General features: G+C 39.0%; 1 protein-coding gene across 5 annotated transcripts in view; it reads right to left on the bottom strand.

The window, feature by feature from the left end:
• The window catches only part of NELL1 (neural EGFL like 1), a 282,863-nt gene that overhangs the window by 236,610 nt on the left and 24,978 nt on the right, over nt 1-21,275 (bottom strand). For all 5 annotated transcript variants that reach the window (XM_068194180.1, XM_068194182.1, XM_068194181.1 and 2 more), the window contains exons 3-4: nt 19,491-19,641; nt 5,638-5,808 (exon numbers count right to left, since the gene is read on the bottom strand). In XM_068194180.1, coding sequence (XP_068050281.1) covers nt 5,638-5,808; nt 19,491-19,641 — 322 coding nt within the window. The remainder of the gene's footprint in view (nt 1-5,637; nt 5,809-19,490; nt 19,642-21,275) is intronic.

Genomic DNA, 21,275 nt, shown 5'->3' with positions numbered 1-21,275 from the left:
CTCCAGAGTTAAGCTAACCACTTCAAATGGAAGAGTTCACTTATTTCTTAGATCTCAGTTAATCTGCCTGGCTGGAACAAGATAATTGTTTTTACAATATGAAAGGAAAAGGCTCAAAATATTTGCTTTATCTGGCTGACTCTTAAATTACTGTGATCACCTCTCTGTCCATATGACCCCCACATCAACAAATAAAGGAAAATAGAACCAAGTAACAGGAGACTTCTCTTGAAAAAAATTAATAGAAAAATATCCAGATACATTTCAAACTGTGCAAGCTAAATTTTCAGAGATTGCTGTTGTAACTAACCACACCATTTTAAAGACTTATTGCTTTTAACATTAAAAATGTCTATTAGACCAGTATACAAATATTTGAGAAATTGATAATACACCTAGTCACACACTTCTGGAAATTACTAAACCGTCTGAGGGCTTGCCAGTCTTGATCATTCCCTTAAGATCATTCCCTCGGCCATTATCCACCCTCTCTCTCTGATACACTCAGAGCATAAAAATACAAGGAATGAAAGATGGTAATGGTAAAGCATAACACAATATTCCTGTCCTGTTGAAGCCATCAACCTGTCTACGAACATTTACAATTCACCAGAAAGCACCACAAGTCCCCAGTTCTGACTGGGGAGAGAGGGTCCAAAACCACTGTTGATTCTATATTCAGCAGTAGTTGGGCTTTGCAGGTACCAAACTCCGGCTCCATGAGTCCCTAAAACTCTGCCCCAAGCTCCTATGGAAGACCCTTAATCAAACTCCCGGACAATGACATCTGCTCCTCTTCTGACATCAGCAGCAGCTGAATCAGCTCCCAAAAGGAGCCCAAAGCAGATGCAGATTCCATGCTGAGCAGGAGCTTGTGAAGCCTCTCTGCTGAAGCTCAATGCCCAGGTACCTGTACAAGTGATTTCTGCCTTCTGGGGGTAACCAAAGGGTCTAAGACAGATATGGATTGTTACTTTTTTTTTCCTCCAGTACTTTTTCAACATTCTCATAAATATTCATTCATTCTCATAATTCTCTCAATGCAGTACACAAAGGAGTTCAAATTATTTTTTGGGATTAAAAAAATAAATTTTCGTTGCAATTAGGGACTGGATTAAAACATATCATTCAGTCTTTGGTCACACACACCCATACTACCATTCTGCTGATGCATTAGCTATTCAGTGAAAAAACCTAGCTATTTAAAAGCTTCTTTAAAAAGAAAATAATGCTGACTGTATCCTCCACATTTCCTTGCAGTTAACTGCAGTAACTGTAATGATAAAGACTGATGGCAGCTGATGTGGTATGCCAGCTGGAGATCTCCCTCATGCTCAACATTTTACAGCCTTTCTGCCCAACAAAAGGGAAAACTAGTAGGTGACAATTAACTTCCAGTCCACAATACCACAGTTCTGAAGTTGGGTGCACTCATGATGCACAATTACACCACTCTACCCAAGTAACCATTTCTCTGACAGCTTTTGCTACAGCTTGGAGAGCAGAGAAGCAATGTGGGTCACAAACTCATATTCAAATAGTGAGACTAAATTACCTAGCTGCATAGCACTGTCACCACACCATTTTCCCTCTCAAGAGAAAGTGTTTACAGTAACTAAAGCAGCAAATCCCTCTTTTAAATACATCCCTTAACCTTCTTTAAATTTATTACACTTTAATTAAAGTCACAGAACTTTGTTTAGATCAATTGAAAACCACAGGTTGGCAGCCAAAATATCTAATTTATAAGAACTCTGACATCTTGGATTCCCATATTTCAAGGATGTTGCTTTAATTTATTTATTTTTCCAATTAAGAAGTTCTCACTGCTCATGCATTTTTTATTCCCTAATGCGCTGTTCTAACATAAAAGAAGCAGACAACATGTTTTTTCAGTTGGAGACTACTTCCAAGCCTGCTCCAGTTTTATAATCTATTCTCTTATGCTCTTACCAACCCCCTCCATCAAACAGCTAAGATTATCCATCTACAGGCTGTATTCACAGCAAAAGGCACTCTGGCACAGATTTTCACTAGAAAACCATTAATTTTTTCATCAAAGCACTTTCTTCTCCCTTCTATGCCCACAGAGTTCACGTAAAGGAAGATGGATACTGTCTGAAAAGGTGAGTACCTTCGTAGCCATATGGCTGAAGATAAATAAAACAAAAATAAATAAATAAATAAATAAAGCACCTTTCAGGCTTACCCCTCCACATTAATTAGCTACACTGAGAACAACTTGGAATTTCTATTTTGCAAACAGATTTTCAATAAATACATTTTGATACAGTACCTGCCACCTCCTAAATTGTAGGCCCCATGCTTTTCCCTCACTCTTCTCAACACCATTACATGCAACGTATTTCTGTGCTGTTACTGTCATAGGGGACCAGCATCCCAGTGGACAGCCAGGTGCCATGGGAAACAATACAGACTCTACAGCTGAAACTAATTCCCAGAAAAGACAAACATCAGATCTTGTAGGACTTGTCAGCCTCTTGGGGTTGCAAATCTCCCAACAGCACAGGTATGGACAGAAGCCCAAGCTGGGAAAAAGCATGACAGAGTTAATTTGATCATACATACATATATAAAAATATCTATTAGTACTACTGATTATTTAAGGATGGTTGCTCTAGCTGAATCTAAACCAGAAAATCCCTGACAACCCCTTTTTGCCTAGAGCAGGGAGGCACAGATCCTACCAAAAGCAGGAAAGCTAATTTCTGTGTCACTTTGAGCACAGGTTTTACTTGTGCATCAGGAGTACATTTAAAATTAATGCTGTCTTTTCATTTTTCTAAGTCTTCAGAACCTTACTAGAGTGTCAAAAGCATTTTAGCAAGTGCACCCACGGCTTCTCACGTCAGTTTTCTGAAACACATCCCTGGCTGGAGGTTCCTGTCTAGCATGAGAGCTCTTCAAGTCAGTGAGGAGAGTCCAGTGACATTAAACAGGTTTCCAGTCCAGACTTCAAGGTATCTTTTTTCTGTCCCATGAAGATGGGCTTAGAAATTTGGGGAGGTTCAGCCTTGGGAAAGCTCCTTGCTCAGATGACCTTATAGCACCTTCCAGTACCTAAAGGAGCTACAAGAGAACTGGAGAGGGACTTTGGACAAGGAAATAAAGTGATAGGGCAAGGGAAAATGGCTTCAAATCAAAGTGAAGTCGGTTTAGATTTAGATAAAGAGGAAGAAATTCTTCCCTGTGAGGGTGGTGAGGCCCTGGCACAGATTGCCCAGAGAAGCTGTGGCTGCCCCATTCCTGGAAGTGTTCAAGGCCAGGTTGGAAGGGGCTTGGAGCAACCTGGGATAATGGAAGGAGTCCCTGCCCATGGCAGGGGATTGGAACAAGATCATTTTTAAAAGCCCTTACAACCTAATTTAGGAAGCTAACTTCTTGTTCTGATGACACCAAACCTCTGCAGGAGGTGGGACAGGTGGATATACTCACTGCACTCATATCCTGTTTCCTCTTGTTCATTCAAGTCTGCAGAAGTATCACCTCTCATTGGGCATCCTGAACTCTGCCAAGAGCCAGACACCACACCAGCCTAAAATAGAGACACTTACACGTAAAGTCCACAGCTCTTCACACTGGACTCTGCTCACACTTTCAGCTGCAGCTTCCCTAACACTAACATGAAGAAGGCTTAGGGTTTTCAGTAGTGCTCAGAAGTACCCCTCATTGACTTGCTCTTCATTTTCAAAGCTTTGACATTTATTGCACTGTCATAAGAAAATGCCACGATAAACAAGATGTTGGTTAATTCTCTGAGTGTAAAGATATAAAGGGTTAAGATTTAATCAAAGTAACACCAACATTCACAAAATTCTCTAATTAACTGAACAGTGATGCTATAGCTGACTCAGGAACTTAGACTTCCTTTTTTTTCCCATCTCATTTAAACTTCTACAATGATATGTCCTCAAGTCATGCTTTCAGAAGTATTTCCATTACTCTTTCACAGGAGTTGTCATAAAACACCATGATACACAGCCAAATACAGAAATCTCGGTACAGATTTATGCTGGAAGCAACCTTAGTGTGTACCACCTTAAGGGACATGGTTAGATGGATCAGCCCTGTTTAGGGCTACCTGACAGAGATGGCTGGACATATTTGTCACCTCATATGACAGCATAGGTCATTCCGTAATTGTATTTATCTATTTCTGCTTGTTACTGTAAAGAAAATCAGGTCACAACCATGACTCTGTGCAGTTCTCCTGTCCCAGGAAAGAATTCTGCACCAGACAGTCATTTTGTGTTGTCTTCATTTTAAATGCTGTACAAGATAGCAGCCAGCTAAACAATCTGCTAAAAAGGATCTTCTCAAAACATATTTGCTGTTCATTAAAAAAAAATCAAACTAAGTAACAAAGAGCCTCTCCCAAAACCCAGTATGTCAATAAACAAAGAAAAGAGCATTCTGTTGAAAACAAAGAAGTAGTATAACAGATAAATAATGGGAACATACATAAATCAAATGATTGAAATGAAGAGAATCTTTGCAAACTGTAGATTTCATGCCTCAATTAACTTAAAATTACCCTCAGCATTTAATTGCTTCTAAGGTCCAAATAAGGTCCAATAAGCAACATTCCTTCAGATTAGATTTTTCAGTAGTTAATGGAGTTGCAGAAAATGGTTGTAACATTCCTCTCAAAACAATATCTCAATTACTTGGGTCAAAATTCAAACTTTTTCAAATGTTCCTTTAACTCCTATAACACTCATCTAGCTTTATTCTGCCTGTCTGAATAAAATGAAGACTTCTAAAAAAATATCTGCTATCATCACCCAATCCATTTAAGTGCCATGATCCCAAAATGCATATGCTGATCCTCTCACTGAGCGTGAAAGATATTTTTTCCATTCATCTAAGTGCAATAAAATACAAAAGTAATGGTTTGTTTTCCTCATTCATAAAGACTATTATGAAAGCCCCAATTTCAAGCTCTCTGAATTTCTTCCTCATCGGCTGCTAGGTCTGAAGTCTACAATACATTGTGAGATCAAGTCCCAAGGCAAGAGAGATTCTAGGTTTGCTGATTTTCATTCCCTGAAATCCTGGCAATATGCCATCTCACAGCCTTCACAACTTCTAATAGAAAAGACAGAATACCCTTAAAAAAAAAATAAACACTGGTTACAGTCATGCAAAAAGAAGCTTCCAGGTTTCTCAGAAGTTTCCAAATGGAGCAGCACATGGAAAAATAAGTAAAAACTACATTGTCTGATTACACAAAATAAAATTAAAGTGTCTCTGATGCATATATCTATTCTTCAGGTTCTCAGGTATGTTGAGTGAAGCAGCTCACAACAGAACAGACTGCACGCCCATCCATCACACTTAAATGCAGTCACTGGCAAGCATAACTGCTCAGCTACTGCCTAAACTACACAGATGCATTTAATACTCCCCCATCAGCAATCAACCTTTTCCACATTTGCTCATAATCACAATGAATTGTTCCATTTTAATACTTTGTTTTCCTTTTCTTATCCCATGGCAGTTTAGCATGCTTCTTGAATGAGATATTTATAGGGAAAAATCTCCTTTTCCAATTTTATTCCCATAACTAGAGATTATTTTTCAAAGAAATACAGATTGCAGAACATGTTTGCTTACCTGTTGCAGTCCACATGGAGCAGAAGATGGGATGCACTAAGTGACACAGCAATCCTATGCCACTGTCCATCTGCCAGGCGGTAGGGGAACACCTCTGTTCTTGTCTTCCCGTTAAACCTGTAGTGATACCTGATCTCATCCCGCAGGCCACTGCTCTCCAGTTCAAAATAGCTGCATTGAAAACATGAAGAATCAGTTCCACATGTGGATATACTGTCCGAAAGAGACTGTCACTTTCTTCTTAACTGGTAAGTCTTCTATAAACAAACACCACAATCTAAAGAGGTTACTCAGCATGGATTAGCTACTAATTAAGTTTTGTTAAAGAAGCAGAGAGACAAGGCTATACATTCAGAGAGCAGTACAAAACCAGCAATACTAATTACATGAAAACAGTTCAAAGTATCACCTGTTAGCCAAGGAAACTGAAGTCCTCTTTTCACCCATAGAAAACTACAAGAAACCAAGCCTTACTCTTTTCACCAAAATATTTTGTATGACTGCAGGCTTTGTAAGAAATTGAAAAATAAAGAACAGTACATATATCACAACCACAAACAAATAAAAAGCCATTAAGGTCAGAAACCACGAGGTAATCATTAAATTTGTATTTACTACTTGCAACTCCAGTTAAAAAAACACAACTGTTTATTTTTAGGACACCCCTACATACAATTGTGCTTAACTTGTTTTCTGACTTTTATTGTTACTGCCATGATTGTTCAGCTTTACAAGGAAAGGACAAAACCTGGCTGGATTAGGTGTCTCCACAAGTGGCATAAACCATCCAACAATCAAAGCCTTCAAAAAGCTGTCAGATTCACAGGAGAACTAATGAAGTGGGCCTATTAACTGGTCTCATAGGGGTGTGGGGGGAGCCAGTTCTTTCTCCAGGATGAATTTAGCCCTTCCAGGGCATACTGACAGTATAAATAGTGAAGTTTTCTCTTGGATCTCACCAAGTATTTGCATCATATCGAATCTTTTTCCTGCTAAAATGAAGCTGTGTATACAGAAACAGGTGATGCATACCTCCCTTCACAGTAGAAATAGCTCTTCAACACAGTAAAGATGTTAGATTGTCCAGATAGTCCTTTGCCCCATCTACCTCCACAGTGTTTTGTTTTTCCCTACTGGCCAACACTAATTTAACATGGCAGTTGAGAGATAGGTGGTGCTTTGGGGTAGGATGGGAAAAATTACAGTAATGAAATCCATTTCCAAAAAATAAATGCAACACAAACCAATAAATATTGGAGTGCCAATTTTCACTTTCCAATAAGCCTTTTACACTGCTTGGCAGTACACAGGTCCTAATAGCCTGTGTGCACAAGCATTACTTGGGGCTGTGTATCTCTTCAAGATTAGATCTTATCAATGAAGCTGAGGGTTTCCAACATAACTGGAAAACAGAGTTCCTTGGGAGGAAATTTAGGTGATAAAACACTAGCTGGAAACATGTGCAAGACATCACAACAGGCTGGGAAGGGGAACACAAAGACAGTAAGTCTTCACCAGATGTGAAATTCAAGCCCTCCTCCATCCTGCCAGTGCCTTGCCATCATATTTTTCATGCAACATAAAAGCATTATTGGGTCACATGAATCAAAGACTCAAGCGACAAAGTAAAACACGCAAGGAGGTAAAGGTAAAACCAAAACTGAATAAAAACACAACAGAATACATGTAGTACAGAGTGGAAAAAAAGGCTGGTGTTGTGAAGGAACTGGCACAAGGAGAGCAGAGAAAGAGGGATTTTCTAAATAGTAGAGCAGAATGTTGATTAACTACAGCCAACACCCATTAAAATACCTAAATTACATTCACACGAAATCTGGGGAAGATATTATTTCAATGCTCAGTAACAATATAGTCAATAACCAGAAGATACTGCTGCTGATGTTCCCAAGCCAGAAAAGCATTAGGACAAGTACTGTCAGTGATGTCATACTTAAACATTTTGTAATTTCCATCTGCTCTCACAGCACAAGAGGAAGCAAGACAGAAAACTGAAAAAAAAAATAGGGAGAAGTACATAACATTCACACACAAAACATTTGTATGTATATACATATAGATATATGGTTGATCACAGAGGCTTAAGACTCCAAAAACAAGACAATCTCCTGTTGCAGGAAGCAAATTGCTTCCTGAGGTTATTCTTCATAATCTCCAAAAGCCACAGAGCTTATCACTCACCACACAATGATTTCTTTGTTAATGTAAAGGCAACAGTGCAGCCCTGGAAAGGTCATTCAGATATTGCACTTAATCACATCTGTGCTCTATTATTTGTACAGCATAGGGAATTGCAAAGCTTCTCACCTGACACACTTTAGTGTCAATAGTTACCTCAGGACTGAGAACAGCTTGTTGCTTAGGCATCGAGCTTGTTGCCAATCTCATGACTAATTTATATAGTACAGAACAGATTACTTAAAATTTCAGGTAGTAGCTAGTGGTAACATTTTTATACATGCACCAAATGCAGTAAGTGCCATGGGACTGTATTAAACACCATGTTTTAGCTCTTCAGTGGCAGGAAAAGGAAGGTGACAGCAGACAAATTCTGCACCTATTTTTCACCACCCATCAACAAGTGCAAATCACAAACAGTTACAATCAGAGAGACATCAGTGAACACCAGTCAACAAAATCTCAGGAGCAGAAACTACCTGTGTTACCTCAACACATCTCTCTCTCTCTTGTATTTAAAAAACAAAAGGCAGTGTAAACCAACACTCCTGTGTTGATTTTATTTTTTTTAAGATGAAGAATTCACACTGAGACCTTGATTACACAAACAGTTCACGATGTTCTTGGTTCAGAAGTTGTCTTTTCTTTACCAGAATATAAGTCACGTGCAAACTGCTTTCTCTTTTCTTTCCTCCTTCCATTAGACTCTAGGGGAAAGAAGCCTCTTCCAAAGCAAAGACACAAAGGCCATTCACTCTTGGAAATAAGTGCACCCGCTCTGTTTCAGAGTTCTAATCTGTAAATGGGGGAATGGAAGACACATGAGGGGAAAAACAAACTCAGGCAAGTAATCATCAACCAGTGAGAAAATAATTAGAAAACCCAGAGGAAATAAATGGATTTTGTTTTAAATTGCTATCTCATCTTCAACTTCAAATGTCATTGTACAATTTTTTATCCATGAAAAAACAACAGGCAAAAATGGGGAGGGGGAAAATTAATAGACGGTACCCTACAAAAGACAGGAAAAATGACTGATCTCTAACAAGTGTTTTGAAAGTACTTTCCAGTATTTTGACAGGAACTACAAGAAAACAGGACTGGAATTAACCAGCATTCCTGAAAACATCTGGGGCCATCTGAATATATATATTATGATTCAGTGTGAACTTTCAATGCTGCCATGAAATCCATACCAAAAGCCCAAGAAAGATCCCTGAGTATTGTGACAATCTCTGATTCTGCATCACATCTGCATGCAGCCTGTGTCAGCCTGTCCTACAGTTAGGGCCCTGCTACCCTCCTCCAGACCTTTTTCAGGGAAGAAGGTGTGAGATAGTAATCTCCTTGTCAACTTCTTAGCACTGAGTGATGGTTTCTTGTTTTATTTGTTATTTCTCAGCAACAATTTATACTTCCATATATTTTAAATAAGGCATGATCAGAAGTTAACATGTATTTTGACAGATTAATTTCTCAGAACACATGTATTAAGAAAGCTTGATTTTGATGGAACAGCAATACAATTTGACCTTGGCTGAAATTCTCCCACTAGTAGAATTTCCCTGTTTGCTAAGTATGTAAATTACTGCTGCCTTCTTTCGTACAATTATAGAATTCAAATGCTTTTTATAGGTCTATCTGCAGTCTCTCATTCAAACCCCAATGTATAAGAGAAAAACATTGTTAAATTCAGACTGATCTTATGCACATCAAAAAAAGATGGGATATTTCAAGGTCATACAATGTGCTTTCCAGAAAGACAGTATTATTCCACAGCTGATTCAAGATATTTTACAATTCTTTCTGACAGTTTTTGCAACCGCTACGTACCTCACACAAAAATATTGTTTGGAGAGGATAAAGCTTGACACGGGTACGTTTAATGACTTTTTTCTTCACCCTTTCTTTTAGTCACCACCATACTGACTAAACTGTACATGACTGCTCATTTCACTTCCAGATCAGGAGAGAAAGGTTTCTAAAAGTATATTTTCAGTTGGAAACACCTGCTGTGGATGTAATGACCAAAAAATACTGGAAAAGTCACTATCAACATTAAATAAGAACATGGACGACACCTGAAGCAGCAAAGACAAAGCATTTCTATAAGGTGAGTTGGCTTAATACACCATTTGCATTAAAGAAACATATTCACCTATTCATCATCTCATCCCACAGAAGAGATCTTATCCTGTGGCAAACACCACAACGTTTCATTCAAAGACTTTACTGCTGTCAGATTATGTCAGTAGCCAAAGGAAGGACAGCCCACAGATTATTGATCCCAAGACAGGGCCCCAACAAGAACTGTGGAATTGGTGTCCTCCAGAACATCCTTAGGGTACACAGCACTTTATTTCCTGATCTTCACCAATCCAATACCTATCACCAAACACTAAAATATCCCACAACGAAGACAGCAGCACAATTGAGTAAGCAGATTAAATGCTCCTGTAAGAGCTCTAGGAACTAATGCAGAACTACTTTTTGCCTTCAATTTTGGCAACCTTCCTCCTTATCACATTCAAATATAAATAAAGCAGAGTTATCATTCTGACTTTACAACTTCCATCATCCTTGATCAAGTGCCAAATGAAGCCCCACAGCCTCTTTCAAGGAGCAGCACCAGCATTTATAGCAGATGCTCTTAACAGCTACTGAACAGATGTCCCAGGGCAAAGCAGCAGGCACAGATGGCAGCCCTGCAAATATGTACAAACTTGGGGTTGCCATCTAGTCAAAACATTGTGCATCTGTTTAACACTGTATGGGAGAAGGTCACAAAACCACAGGAGTTCAAGGATGGAAGCCCCATCCACCTTGCACATGCCGCAGCAACACTATGATGTTGGGCCTCCCAAATGCTGGGGAAAAAAAATCACTGCCATAAAAATCAGACTCTTATTGCACAGAAACTTCTGGAAAATATCTGTGAGTCTGGCCAAGGCACAGTTTTTAATTTTTTTCAATAACAATGCAAATTCAGGAAAAGTCCAGAAATCAGTCATTTTGATGTCATCAGCTATAAATTGTAAATTCAGCAAGCTTCTGAAAAAAATCAGTATATTTGGACTTGTTTGTGCACATAGCTTTTTCATTTCACAATAGCACTGTGCTATTTCATGATAAAAATGACTTCAGGCAAGACTGTGCTCTAGCATCTTTGCAGAAACACTTCTTGATGTATTTAGAGACAGGCAAAAAATCTGCATCCATTATCACAGAGATCTCAGGATTTTCCATCTACAGGGATTCTGTGATGAATCACAGGCCATTACTCCTTTGGCCTTTTGCTGTTCCTTACCACCAAGTGAGTCTGTGTGCACAGTGGGATACACTGTGTTGGGTGTGCCAAGTGGCTCAGACTGGACAGCGACATCAGAGGTGCTGAGATCTTGTTATAGCAGTCCTCAGTGCAAGCAAATCAGGCCAGGAGCGGGCACTGGGCACTGTGCTGCAGATAAGCTGGCAAGCATCTGCCCAAGGCACTGCCCCTGTCAGTGATGAAGCCATGGGGAGAACAAGCAGTGCCTCTGAAAGAAAAGATACATCTCTTCAAATGAAAGGAAACACTCACTTTGCAGTGGTCGCCACAGCTCTGTGTGGATGCAAAACCAGAACAAGTTACACCTGTCAAGGCAAATATTTCAGTCACTTCCACGGGTGCTGTTCCTGTACCCTAGTTACTATAAAGTGACAGGGCAAGATCCCAAGCTCTGAAGCATTAAGCATTGTGAAGCACTGGATTTTGAAGAAATGCTCTTAACAGGCTCAAGCACACAGATCTACTCCTCCATTGCACGTGCGTCTTGAGGAACACGTTTGGTGCACTGAGAGTCTCGTGTGCTGCAACTGTCACTGCCACAGTGGCCCTGGATGCTAAGAGAGGGAAGCTTCCTTAACATCCATACTTACAAACCATTCAAAGCTACTTTTTACAGCTGGTTTAAATAAAGACAGACCCAGAGGCTGCACAGCAAAACCATACATGGCAAATCGTTGCTTATGCAGCATTAAAGACTCACTGCTGTGGCGGAGATTACACACTGATGTCACCAAAGTCAGACTGACACCAGGCAGCACAAAAAATGTCATGAATAGAAGCATTGCCTGTGACAATGAAATTTGTTGCTAAAAATCAGATTAACTTTCTACAAAGGGAAACACAAGAGCCAAATCCTATATATTGCATCTCCTACTCTATTCCTACTCTATTCCAAAAGTATTCCTTCTGTGCGAGCAAATCCAATATAGCCAAAATGTAATACTAAACACTTTCAAACCTCTCATGTAAAAGCCTGAAAGTGCAACATCACCATGCTACTGGCTACCTAAATAAGGTTCTTCCAAACATTTATATCCTTTCATTTCAAGCAAAAGGAACTAAACCCAGTCAATTAAATGACTTGTTTTTCTATTCAGAGGACAACAGTAATTGTGTTCTAGCAGCTTAGCTTGAAACATTTAACAATAAACACTCCCACACTGATACCCTCCATTAGTACAGAATATTTATTAACATTTTGTCTTCTGTTCTACCCATCTTATACATGGCAGCTGGGCATGCAAGCTGCAAGGCACAAAAGCATTTATGATGTGTTTGTATACCTGCAACTAGGCAGAGGTCATCCTAATACAAATTTACTTTCCTCTTTGATCATATAAAGAAAAAAGTAACCCCAACATCTGCCTGCCAGGCAAAAGACAGCTGGAGTCAGAGCTGGTACAAAGCAGCTACATATTTCCATGGCATGTGTTGTAAGGATTGACCTTCATCATTTTTGTTTTTATTTGTCTAAAAACCTACCTTCGCCATGGCTGCAACCACCCTACTGTCTGAAAAAAAAGCCTGGTTTCTCTCCTTGTCCTAATAAACCAAGTAGGAAGTACCACACTGCACCTAAAAATAGAACAGCGTGTTAGCAGGCTTCAGAGCTAGCACAGCCAGCAGGACAGAAGAGAGTCTGGCTGGAGTAAACTGAAGTTATGACTCCTTAAATGTATCTCAAAAAAAACCCCAGCAAACCCACACAAAAAGAACAAAAGAACATGCTCACACTAAACACTGTCTTAACTTTACTGAGAAGTAACCTGACAAAAGAAAATCTTCACTCCTTTACATATCATGACTCCAATACCAAGTCACCTTGTATACTCACATCCTGCAGCCATCGTTACAGGGCTTGTCACCCACAGCCCTCGGCCAAAGGTTTGTTTCCACAGTGCAATTCACAAAGCATAGGTATCTGAGGACTTTCTGAATGGGGCCCGGCTACTTTCTAAGGCTAACCTGGGACACTGAGCTGGCATTAACCCAGGGATCTCTGTGGGTATGCAGAAGCCTAGAGCTGCCAGTGTGACCAGACAGACCCCAGCAAAGCTGTAACGAAAGCAGAGCCCTGTCCAGTCCCTCCCTCCCTCATGCTAATCACTGCAGCAACAGCTCAGCCCAGGGGATCCTCAAATTTACAGTCTCTAAATGCCAGATTTTAATAAAACAAGAGGGTAACAGCTTTTTAAACTAATGAGGTCTGCCACCTGAGTACAACTACTCAGTTGAAAAGTTTTTGAAAACAAATTACCCTAATTGTGGTGTCCTTAGAAGAAAGGTTCTTCCCTCCAATCTCTCAAATTCAGCAGCTTTTCAGAGATTTCTTACATTATGACAAATTCCACATGTTGCAAAACATGGAATATGCCAAAATCATCTTAGGTCTGGACTGGTCAGTATTCTTTAGACAATCTAAGATGGCTTATTAAGACTTTTCTAATCAGCAAGAAAGGACACTTAATCAGTGGAACAATTACCATCCCTTAGTGAAGGCCAGGCTAGAACTAATAAACTATAAGGATGTAGTAAATCACTATGTCCTTGGATGCCTATTTATTCATTGCCAACTTGGCAAAATACTCAAGGTCCATGCATCCTTTAGCTGAACTATCTCCATTACAACATTAAAAAATCACACCCAGAGGTCAAAAAGCCACCTGTCCAGGTGAAGACCCTTCCCTTGGGCACGCACAGAAGTTAGCGGAGATTACAAAACTTGCATGGAAACTACTAACCAGTAGTAACTACTAACCAATACCAGGGCTGTACTTGGAAAGTTACCAACTCTGGACTTCTGTGTACAAATAACAATGTGGGAAGTCTTGTTGGTGTGCTTGGTTTGTGTGAAACCACCCAGTGCCCAGGCTTGTGCAGATCTGAAATAAATAATTGATGTCTCTCCCAAGTGTGTAATTATTGACTTGTTGCACACTGAGTAACAGACAACAAACACATTTCTTCTGGATTCTCTGGAAAAAAAAAAAGAAAATTTTTCCTTTGCCCTCTCTCAGGGTCCAGTCCATGTCTGCTCCGTCCATATGTCCTCAGTCCCAGGCAGCCTCCACCTTCCCTGCCCCACTGCCACAAGCTCTGGCAGCTTTCCACAGCCAGCAACCATCAGGGCACTGCACCCCCTCCCTTTCTGGAGAAATTGTCTGGAGCAAAGAGAGCACACAGGCATCATTACAAAACTGCAAATAAAACCTAAAAAACCACACGTCACCAGACTACCATCAACCACACAAATGAACATTAATAACATGTTGCAGACATCTAAATGTCTTATTAACTAGGGGAGTTAACATTCCAAACAAGCAGCCTAAATTCAGCAGACAGTTTTCAGAAAGTTGCATTTAGAGTAAGTTTGAGACATTCTGGTTCTTCAGCTGTATCAGAGGGTCATAAAACAATCAAACAGAATAACTCAGCATGTTGGAGCAGACTCCTGGGGGACTCACACATCCTGTTCCTGGCTGACCGTAACATTTCTGCACTGTCCAAACTCGGGTTTAAAGAGTTTCAAACTGTCAGCCATTCTCCTCCAATTGCCAACGTGGTCCAATGGTTATGTTTCAACAGCTGGTTATAAGCAGCATATTAATGCTTCAGAGACACAATAATTGTCAGCCTAGTGTACATAAAACACCTGCTCTCAGCAGGAAGCCACAGGATGGAAGGTAACTCCTCCAGTACTAACTTCTCTCTCACAATGCTTAAATCAGTGTAAGATTTATATAACAGTTCTTCTTCACTTTACCCTTTTGTGTACTTTAACCCCAAGAACAGAAGCAGGTGAGCACAATTCTATTTGCATTTGCATCTCTAAAGACCTCTTGAGAAGGAAAAAAACCATGTAAACGCCTCACATATTTCACATCAACTCATTCAGAGGGGTGGAAGTAAGGCTCAATCTTCAGCTATTCTCTTTACAGCTTTCCAGTTTAGCAATTCAACATATAAATATTCATAAAGATGTGCCCTTTACCTTAAAAGAAAAAAGTTAATGGATACATCTGCGGAGTTTTTCCTTCCCTTTCTGAATCCTGGGCATCTTGGAATCCAATATGCATATACCCATCTTGCAGAGAGTAATCTAAAAACATAGCAGGGAGTAAATCTAATTTTTCAGGTTTACTACTAGGGTCAGAAGTCACTTGCAGAGGCTTCTTTTCATCAGCTAGGTTTCAGTGAATAATTTCACTAGCTTATTATTCCTTTGTGGTTTTAATTAAACATATAATGGCCTGGTAGCCTTCCAGCTGTTATTTGTGAACATACAGCTTTCTATCTGCTCCTCAACAGCCTCAGGAGGCATTCACAGTGTCACTTGGGGGAAGTATCCAACAATGTACTAGAGTCTCATGCCTATTTTACCTCCCCAACCAAACCTGACCTGCAAGGAATAAAAGTCTCATTATGAGCCTGACACATTTATCAGAATTCTCCTGAATATTTATATCAACACAGCTTGCTGCTACATAGTGAAGGGGCAGATTTTGGACTTAGTAAATCCATTTCACTATAGCAGTACAATCAGTTTACAGGTTTCCAGATATTTGGCATGGCATCAAGTTTCTAAAGTTCAGGTCCTAAGACACAGGTTACAAGCATAAAAAAAAAAAAAAAAAAAAAAAAAAAAAAAAAGGAAAAATTTAGGAAAAAAGTCTTTAATGCTTCCTGTAAGAAATTCTTTGAAACAATCATCTTATGACTCAGTCCTTTGTTCTAGCATGGTGAGATCGCTGATTATGAAACACTCTTCAGAAAGAATGACATATGGATACCTGAACATCCTTGACATATTTCTCCAGATGCTAATCTTGGCCAGTGATGGAGAAGAACCATCAACATATCTCAAACCCAGAGATTAAACAGCTGAAAGGCAATGTTCTTGGGCTCTGGACCATGCAAGGCCAGAGCAGCTAAGGAGCAGGCAGACACAGCTTCATGTGAAACTGTATTAAATCACTGTTGATATGAGGAATTCATTGTGGGTAGCATTTTAAATATCTTGATGGCCTTTTCTAAGTGTTTTAGTGGTCTAAAGAGTCAAAGGTTGTGAGCAAAATAGCTCACAAAGCTCATCTAGGAAGTACTGGCTAGCATAATTCGCTGATCAAGAAAACAGTTTCCAACTTCTGCATCCCCAAGTAACATGTCTGTCCATCCTGTATAATTTTTTATTATCGCCAATTTAGGAAAGAAAACAGTCTTCAGATTTACCACTATATTCCACATAAGTATAGAGACAGACTGCACAAACTATCAGACTCTCCAATTAGAATTTCTCTGCATTAAGATGTCAATTTTCCAAATTTACTTTAAAACATTTGAAGCACGAAAACAAAGCTTTTAACATCATTAAACTGATTCAACAAAATGTTAACAAATATGCATTGTTATCATTGTCCTGTCCATCAAATGATGATATAAATTAACAGCAAATCTCTAATTGTTATGAAATATCCATTTAGAATAACAATATAGTATATCTAAATTACTGCCTTCAAGAAAAATTGTATTAATCTTATTTTACTATCTTCAGTTTAAGAGCTCCATTCTATTGGAAAATAAAAACCTGCTAAAACTTACTGGATAAATGAAATTTAAACCAGGCATTCTATGCCTTACTACCTTAGAACAATCATCTCCACTACATCAAAAAGCAGAATATATACACACACCTTTTCATTGCTTGGAATAACACCTATTTCTCATCTATTAAATCTGTGCACAACAAAAAAAAGACATTTCCCATAGAGATATGAACTCTGGTATCCACAGCTAACAGAGCTTCTTTTGTCACCTTGTTGCTGACCTCCTATATGTTCTGAAGGCTTGAATATTTAATTTAGCCACTTTTGGTATGCTGGTAAGTTAAAAAAAGAAATCCTTTGACTATAATATCTCCTATTTTGCACAAAGATAAGAAATTGAGAAGAGTTCTTGAGTTTTCAATAGTCAAAAACTAAGGAACAGCTTTTAAGGTTAAGGAACAATTGTACCCTTATACTTGTTCCCAAACATCTTGCTCCCGATGAAAAAAAGATACTCTTTATTGTCCTCTTTCCAGTCTGTTTTCATAGACATGGGGAAAATTGAAAAAGATTGACCAAAAAATTGATGTCATCAAGAACAGAACCATGATAATTACCAGACACTTAGAAGGAGCAACAACTAATAAAAGGCTTGCCCTGTGACATGTGTCTGCACCCATTTCAGTTCCCATGCAAAGCTATAGAGTGAGTGGAGCTGTTAGAGAAACATCAAAAATTATCAACCTGAAAGCTCTGCTTTTACATTGATCTAATGTAAGCATGGTCCTCTTCAGTAGTGCCCCAAATCTTTGTTCTCTACTTCTCATCCATGTTAAAAAATACTTTCTCTATTGTCATCCACTTTATTAATTTCTGTCATCACAGATCTGGGGGTCTGAAAGCAGGATCCTTAGCAAGGTCTGAGCAGCAACCTGACAAACAAACAGCAGCTTTAAGGGATACATAGTGAGTCCAAAAAAGAAGGATAACCACAGTGATCCACCTGAAGTAATAGCAGTCAAGAGCAACACCAGACATGCCTGTTCTGACTCCTGCATGGAATTACAGAGACTGAAACTTCCTGTTACTACACAGAGCTACAAAGGTTCAACTAAGACTAGCAGGCAATCCTTCAACTCTATGTATTTTTAAGCAGATGTCAACATTTTAAATATTACAGATAACCTCAGTGCCAGAGAGGACAACCGCAGTGCATTTTGTTCAACCAAGATTACTCCTGCAGAGCACATCTCCCTATAAGCCTCTGCCTGTCAAGATAGAGGACTCAAGGAGCTGCATTCAGTAGATGCCATATCTAAAAATCCATGTGCCTTGCATTGTATAATCACCACTGCCTGTCTAGTTTGACCTTGCATTTTGCTAGGTGACAGCATTTTTCTGTTCAATGGCTGTCCTCAATGTCCTCTTTCTTAAATAAATAATAAACAAACCCTTAACATGGCAAACTGATCTTGTTAACCGTGACTTCAAATGGCCTGAAAAAGCTTGGAGAAATTGAAAAGTAATGCAAAAGGAATGACAGGGTAAGAGAAGGAGAACAGGAAGAGATAAAGGGAGGGATCCCTCTCTAATGTAAAACAATATTATTCTAGACTGAGACAGTGGCCTGAAAAAATGCAAAAAGGAATAAAGTAAAAGACTGATAAGAAAGTAGAGGTGACAGAAAAGTATAGCAAAGTCCTCCCCTTAACTGGGGAGCCTCGTCTGGACATCTCTGCTGTTGCACAAGCAAAAGGCATCACTGACAATTTGGTCATGATGAAGTCACTGCCTTCTCCTTCATACACTTTCTCAACAAAAAGGGAAGAAATTGGGCTAAAAATTGAGTATCATGTACATGATTAAGACAAATACCAATAGGACTTTTTTAATAGAATGCTGCAGAATAACTGGTATTAGATTTTAAATGGGAGCAATCAAAGAATGTCCCATTACTTGTATTACAACTGAAAAGACCAGTACTAGTCTTTTATGTGTAAGACTAGACACAAAGGTCCTTCAAGACCTAAGAAATTACCAAAAAAGCATTCACAAAGTTACAAATAGGAGACTGATACAACACACAACTTTGAAACATCAAAACGTCATTGGAATTGTATTATGAACCATAATACAAAGTACACCTTTTTTTGTAACAAACTGATGTCTGCCACTCAAACAAATAATCAAAGAGACCTCTTTTTCCTCCTACACTGACAATCAGAAACAAAAAAAAACAAAAAAAAAAAAAGGGGGAGGAACAGGGGGAAGAGACATACATGAAATAGGAATATAATGTATTTATGTTGGGAAGAAAAGGTATATAGTTTTACATGGAAGCACAAGTAACTTAATTCCATAATACCTTAGTTACTGAATCTCACAGAAAATGTATTCTTTTAAAATGTTATAAAACATAGTGTAGCAAGAAAAGTTCAAGTTTAACTTTTATGAAAAAGCATACTCCAAAGCACATATAATAAACTAGTCAGGAAAATTGCATTACAAGGTTTGTAATTTCCAAAGTGCATTGCATCTATACTACATTGGCTTTAATCTTTCCTTTTATGTTATTTTACAGATTGGGATACATAAATAATGAATTCCTCCTATAACAAAAAAAAAAAAAAAAAAAAAAAAAAAAGTAGCAAATTGCAAAGTATGAAGAAAGGCTCTAACTTGCATGTTAAATTTTACATCTACCATTTCAACACATTGTCCAAACAGTACACTGAGCACTCAGTATCTTTTATGCTGCTGCTGCAAGAGAAACAAGTTGCTCTTACCTGTGCTCCAACTCTCGGATGGACAATATAACTCCAGAAGTTGATGCCTTTTGTTGCAGAGTGGCCAGAAACGTGAACTCACTTCTATTCTGGAAGAGCTGAATTAACTTCTCATTCACGTAGGGTGCTGCATGGATTTCTCTTTCTGTATCTAAGAATTTTATTTTTAAAGGGGAAAAAAAAAAAGGTCAATAACAGTCTAATAAAAATCCTAAGTCAGAAAAATTCAGATTACGTTTTTCATTTTCACACCAATATTTTTCATTTTTGAGAGTCATCTGCCATGGTCCACCACTGCATTTTTTCAATGAAAAAACCCAAATGCCATCTCTCTCAGCATGCCCACTTGTCACTTTGACAAGTTCACAACTGGTCAGCTACTGATTTTCTGATAGATTTTTTGACGGGTTGCTAAGCCATTTGTGTCTGCTGTGAGCAGATTAAGTTGCTGTAAATAAGGTGTGCTGCAGTCAGATAAACAGGCCCCTAAATTCTGAGAGATCTCAGGCATTGCCTCTCCCAACACAATTCACCAAGCTCCAGTTTCAGTTTTCACCACTGACTCTGTTACCACCTCTCCCTCATGCATCACAGGAAACATGTCCTTGCACAGTGTAAGGCAGAGATGTATTACAGCTAATAATGCTATACAGCTATGCTCCTGCCTGAGAAATAAATACAACACGCTTGCAATCCACGGCTGTTTCAGGGATTTCTCAGTTTAAACAAGCAAAGTATGACAGCTCATACAATGTTTATTAAACTATAGCCTGACCAGGCAGATGAAGAAACATTCCAGCCTCGCTAATCCTGATGATGTCCAAGCAGCATCATTCCTTCTCACAGTTGATCTTCTAAGATTCAAATGCATCAAATGAAATTATGAAATTATTCAAATGCATCCCACCACATTCATTTTTAACTCATCCTTTTATTCACTGTACATCATCATTACAAAAGACAATCAACAACAAAGGAGAGAAATCATGGCATTTCACTTTCCCACCCACTGCCATGTCTCTCATGCTGGGCCTCTGTCACACTTTTGCAAGACCTGAGCCACTTGCAGTTCCTGGATGTTATAACCAATTAGAAACCCAGTGTGCTTGCTTTCCAAAGGTTTTACTATGAAGCCAAAAATGCTGGCACAAATTCTCAGCTGGTAGAAAACCAGAGAAACTCCACTGAATGCTGAGAATACAGCCCAGCATGCATGATGTAACACACAAAGCAGCGATGAAAATTACAATTCAGAATTTCACTGCAGAAGGAAAAAAAAATAAAATCCCCAACACTATGAAAAGGCCCCATTGTGTCATTAAATGAGGCTTTGCAGAGAGAGAGGAGAGAGACTGGCTTGGAAAACAACCTAAAACCTCAAACACACAACTACTGAGGGAATGCCATGGACTGTAACCAAACTCCAAGGAAAAAGTATTCAAGCATGTTCGGTAATTGGGTGTCTCCATTTGTCCTGTGCAGCTTAAAGCCCTCTGAAGAAGCTTACACACCCAGACCGGTAACATGCTTGCACTCTGAAAGGCTCACCGGTAAAAAGTACTACAGTTAGACATCCAAAATCACTACTCATCATTTTAAAATCTTTGCCAGGGGCTTGAATTCACCTGATAAATAAATATAGTGCCCACTTTACAGCAACTAACTATTTTTCTGTTCAGTGCCACTTTTACCAGAGCAGAGGACAAAGTTTCCAAGAGCAAAAACCATCTCCACTGCCATCGTATAGTGGAATAGAAGAAGAAAAAATCCAGCACAGAAGATGAG

The sequence above is a fragment of the Anomalospiza imberbis genome, chromosome 6 (assembly GCF_031753505.1).
Source record: "Anomalospiza imberbis isolate Cuckoo-Finch-1a 21T00152 chromosome 6, ASM3175350v1, whole genome shotgun sequence".
NCBI lineage: Eukaryota > Metazoa > Chordata > Aves > Passeriformes > Viduidae > Anomalospiza > Anomalospiza imberbis.
Note: the sequence above shows the minus strand (reverse complement) of the source record. Positions and strands in the feature narration are given on the sequence as shown.